Consider the following 4,768-nt stretch of genomic DNA (forward strand, 5'->3'; position numbering starts at 1 on the left):
TCTTGTTACACTGCCACCTACAGGTTTGGCATGCTCTTGACGGCATATATTCACAGGTATATGTAACCGAACACTTTTCCAAAAACTGCCACCCGGACAGCTGCTGGAACAATTTGTTTGCATAACTAAAGAATTTCTGCACAAACTGTCCAAAACCGTCTCAGGGAAGCCCATCTGCATGCTCGTCGTCCTCATCGGGGTGCATCCATTCAATTCCTGGAAGCTGAAAACATCCCGGTTCTTGCATGGATAGCATGCTCACCGGACATGTCACCCATTGAGCATGTTTGGGATGTTCTGGATCGCCATATAAAACAGCAGGTTCCAGGTCCAGCTAATATCCCGAAACTTCTTTTTTTTGTACTGACTGGTTTTTGGACCCCCCCCCCCCCACTACAGGAAAACTGCACATTTTAGAGTGGCCTTTGCAATAATCATGCTGTCTAATCAGCAGCTTCATATTTTGACTGATTTTCTCAGCAAAGGAGAAGTGACAAGACTAACACAGATTTTTGAAAAATATTTGAGAGAAATAAGACTTTTGTGTACATAAAAAACGTCTTAAATTGCAATCTGTGTACTTACATTTGATAGTTTAACTACATGAAGCTGATGATACATTTGTACTTTGACTGCAATAAGATTGTGAATACAGGACTCTTAATTGGATATTTGCCACTTGGGATCAGAGTATTTCTGGGTATTTTTTTTACCCTACGTGAATTCTTCCCAATGAAACTATTGACTATTAATCAGATGTTACCGGCTGCCTCCTATCCATTAACTTGTGTGTGTGTGTGTGTGTGTGTGTGTGTGTGTGTGTGTGTGTGTGTGTGTTGCTTAGGCGGAGGAGGTTGATATCATTGGACTGGACGGGCATATTTACAAAGGTCGCCTGAATGCATCTACCATCAGAAATACAGAAACTAAACTACCTACAATCTCTACCAAAGACGGTAAATGTACTCTATTGAAGAAGAAGACATACTTTATTAATCCTGCAAGTGGAAATTAAAGTTAACCCTAACTCTATTAAAATATGTATAACAATATTTACACCTATATTCTATTTTACCATCTTATTATATGATAACCAAATGTGTTGATGGCTCTTTCGGCCTTGAGCCCACTACACTAAAAATAAAAGTCTGGATAGTTTGTGTGAAACACGATGAAGGGATTTCACACCTACTGAAGCTCTCAGAGTCTCTGCCTGCACTTTGCTGTTGAACATGATTCACGAGAGCAAATATTATTCATTGTGTTTTGGCCTTGAGCTGAAAATGTCAAGGTGAGAAAGAGCTGGCTAGGTTTGTGGTTGTTGCTGTTAACCCTCGTGACATGTTGCCCTGTTCCTTTGATGGCTGCAGGCATGTGCAAAACCAAAGACAAGGCAAAGTCCTCCTCGTCCCACAAAACGGCTTCTTCTCCAGAGGTGGGACACAGCCCTCCGGTTTATTCCCCCCACAGTGCCAAGAGTGCCCAGTGCAGCCGCTCAAGTGAGACACACATACACACACACACACACACACACAGTTCAGTGTGTTGTGATACTTGTCTGAACAAGTCACCCTTCTGAACTGATCCCTGCATTTTCATCACAAAAGACAAAGTCTCACTGAGCGAGTACCACTTAAATGCTCTTTTTTGACCTGTCTGAGCTTTACATTGACAACCTTGGACAAATGGTGTCCTCCGAATCAGGTTTATTGCCAAGTAGTATTTTTTCCACATATAAGGAATTGGACTTTGGTGTTTTGATGCATAACAATTAATATAGTAAGTCAAGAAACCAAAATATAAAATCAATTAAAAGGGCACTCAGAGAGCGCATACCTCCGCCGTGGCCTAATGCCCTTTGTCACAATGTTAGCCAAAGTGAAAAATAATTTGTGACAAACAAACAAGCAGAAAACATAACCTTAAGTTACTGGTAATACAAACATGAAAAATATGTACAAGAATATGTAAGATATATTTGTTGTTGGGATATTTCAAACTGGATCAAAGTGGTGGAACAATGCCTCTAGCATGAGAAAACACAAATATTAAGAATATAAAACAGCTGCCTCTGTTGGGCTTGAAGGGCTAGTTGTGGAGGATTTACGCCACATGTGCCGTATTGGTTGTATAATTAAACCCACCTGTGTGGGTAGTATAGATTGTAATTGCCTGTGCACACGCTGGGGAAGGACACTGCCCGAAACGGCCACTGTGTGGCAATAAACTGTCAAATTGGAGTGCGGTCCTAGTAGCTTTATTTATGAATATAAAATAGAAAAGTATAAATATAAAACATCAGTATAGTTATAAAACAGCATTTTGTGTGTATATCCTTGTCCATTTGAAGCAAGATCAGTGTCCAAACTCAAAGCGGAGATGTGTGAGTGTAAAGGTGCTCGCATCTCACACACACCCACACTAACACACACCCTAGTACGTCTCACCTGAACCCCTCCTCCCCTTCTCTGTGTCCAGCCTCCAGCAGCTCCGGGAGGGACTGGCCCGTGTCGGCTCTGGGCTGCACGTCTCAGCTCGGCTCTGTCTCTCCGGCTTCAGCTGCAGCAGTGAGCCTGAACACGGAGCCTGCTTCTGAGCAGCTGCTCAACCTGTAAGGGCCACCACTCAGCTCTACTGGTTTTCATATGGAATAAACTTGTTACCTGCTTTAATCTGATTTTTGTGTACTTTTATTGATTTGTTGCTTATTGTTGTAATGTTTGTTTTTTTGCACTACATGTCCCATAAATCACCTGTCAAACACTAAATACAGAACGGTGACGTCTCTTTGGATTCTTTTTTGCCCATATTATGAAAAAAACACATTTTCTGGGATTTGGGGTGTTATTTGGTGTCTCTGGTGCTTCCACACGCATACAAATTGGGAAAATCTCCACTCTGGCTGGAGGTTTTAGAAAGACTCGTTTTCAGAGGCAAATTCTGTCTTTGCGTGTAAACCAAGGGGGTAAGCCTCTCCTGTCTAAGCGTAGCTCCTATGGCGCCATTTTTAATCCTACCAAGCCAGGAGCTTGCTATGTTTTGTTTGAAATGTACTTGGAACATTAACAGAAGTGACCATGCAGGAACTCATAATGCACCTTTAATTAGCGTTGTAGCAACTCATTTGGCAATGGCTTAAATGTAACAGACGTTCAATAATATCAAATTTACGCACTAAATTAACTCATCTTTATTAATAATTTTTAGAAACGACGACTAATTTAAACTTTGTCTACTGCATCAACTTTCCACTCTGTGTTAATACAACTTCACCTGTGAAGTTTCACTACAGTGTGTGTGTGTGTTCATGGTATTGAAGGACCATGTAACCCAGGGCAACAGTGTGGCTCATTGATGTGTTTTTAACAACAATGGAGCTCTGTGAGGAAGAATATATATTAGGCTCTGAATCACACAATACTTACTAGTAGATCCAGTCACTGTTGGCTTGAGTTTTTTGGTGGGGTGAAGTGAAATATAGATAGAATATCACCACTTGTACTTCAGTGTAATGGCTTATTACGGATCCAAGGATTCCCCCAGAAAAGTTAAGCCTGGTGGAAAGTGTCTTTAATTTTGACGAGGGACTATGACTAAGATTAAGACTGATGGTAGCATTAATGTAGAGCCCAATAGTTTCTGTGAAAACAGATTCATGGACGAAATAGGGAAATTAAGATTATAAAAAGCTACAAAACAGATTCCATAGAGCCCTACATTAAGTCAATGCTAAAAGCAAACTGGAGATTTGAAAATATGACTACCTCTAACTTTCCAATTGAGCTGTCCCACTGTAAATGTAGTTTAAAAAACGTCTTAAAAATACATTAAACGATAATTCGCAGTGGCTTAGGCCTGGTGGCAGGCAACCTAGGCCCGGTGGGCCACCAGGCTTGCAATATACTGGGGGAAACACTAGGATCTATCATGTTTCTGTAACACTGTGTACAGCCCTGATGTAAAGTCACATGCTTCAGGGGAGACACACTTGGCTGCTCTCCTTAACACCAAACAACATATTTAGGAAGCCAACCCTTTATTTAGAGTAATAAAGGGTGTTGGTCCCATCAACTGCCAGCATTGTGTAGCAGGAGGTCATCAACCTGGGTGTTGCATCAAATCAGGGGAAACGCATCACTACTACACAACATCCTGTTCACAGAAACATCAATCTGAGAGCAGGAAGGACACGTTGCCCAGTAAAGATGAAAAGGGAGCGGTGAACCTTACTTTGAGGTGCAGTCACACAACTTGCCCCAGATCTGTTTCTGACATTGAAGAATTTGGTTTTATGTTGAAGCTTTTCAAGTCTGCGGTTTATGTGTTGGCAGATTCATTCTAAAGTATTTTATTTTGAAGACGGAAAGTACATTTGCTCAAGTACTCTACTTAAGAACAATTTTCAACTCTACTTGAGTATTTCCTTTATATGCTACATTATACTTTCTCTCCACTACATTTATCTGACAGCTTTTGGTACTTTTAGGATTTAAAAAGAAAACAATGACTATAGTAAAAGTACCAGTACATCAGTGTCAAGATAAAAATGTTACAATACAAAAAAATCCTGCTTAAGATTCCAACTTAAAGTGGCAATATGTAACTTTCAGTTTGATTGTTGAACGGCGGCTTTAGACAAAAGTGGTACTGGTGCCACTGCCCAATGTGAGGCGAGTGCAGATTTGAGTCGCGCATGCTCAGATGTAAACGGTTTACCACATAACTGTCATACTGAAAGTTGTGAAATCCATGAAATAATAAACTTTTC

The 4,768-nt window shown here is 40.7% G+C and overlaps 1 protein-coding gene across 3 annotated transcripts in view; it reads left to right on the plus strand.

Moving 5' to 3' along the window:
- LOC116702746 (glutamine-rich protein 2) overlaps positions 1–2,746 on the plus strand; it is a 27,952-nt gene extending 25,206 nt beyond the window's left edge. For 2 of the 3 annotated variants that reach the window (XM_032537122.1, XM_032537123.1), the window contains 3 exons: positions 845–956; positions 1,371–1,499; positions 2,479–2,745. In XM_032537122.1, coding sequence (XP_032393013.1) covers positions 845–956; positions 1,371–1,499; positions 2,479–2,615 — 378 coding nt within the window. In that variant the 3' untranslated portion in view covers positions 2,616–2,745. Of the gene's footprint in view, positions 1–844; positions 957–1,370; positions 1,500–2,478 lie in introns of all 3 variants that reach the window. The other variant, XM_032537124.1, reaches the window with a different exon arrangement.
- The last annotated feature ends 2,022 nt before the right edge of the window (positions 2,747–4,768 follow it).

Source organism: Etheostoma spectabile, chromosome 15 (assembly GCF_008692095.1).
Source record: "Etheostoma spectabile isolate EspeVRDwgs_2016 chromosome 15, UIUC_Espe_1.0, whole genome shotgun sequence".
In the NCBI taxonomy this organism is placed as follows: domain Eukaryota; kingdom Metazoa; phylum Chordata; class Actinopteri; order Perciformes; family Percidae; genus Etheostoma; species Etheostoma spectabile.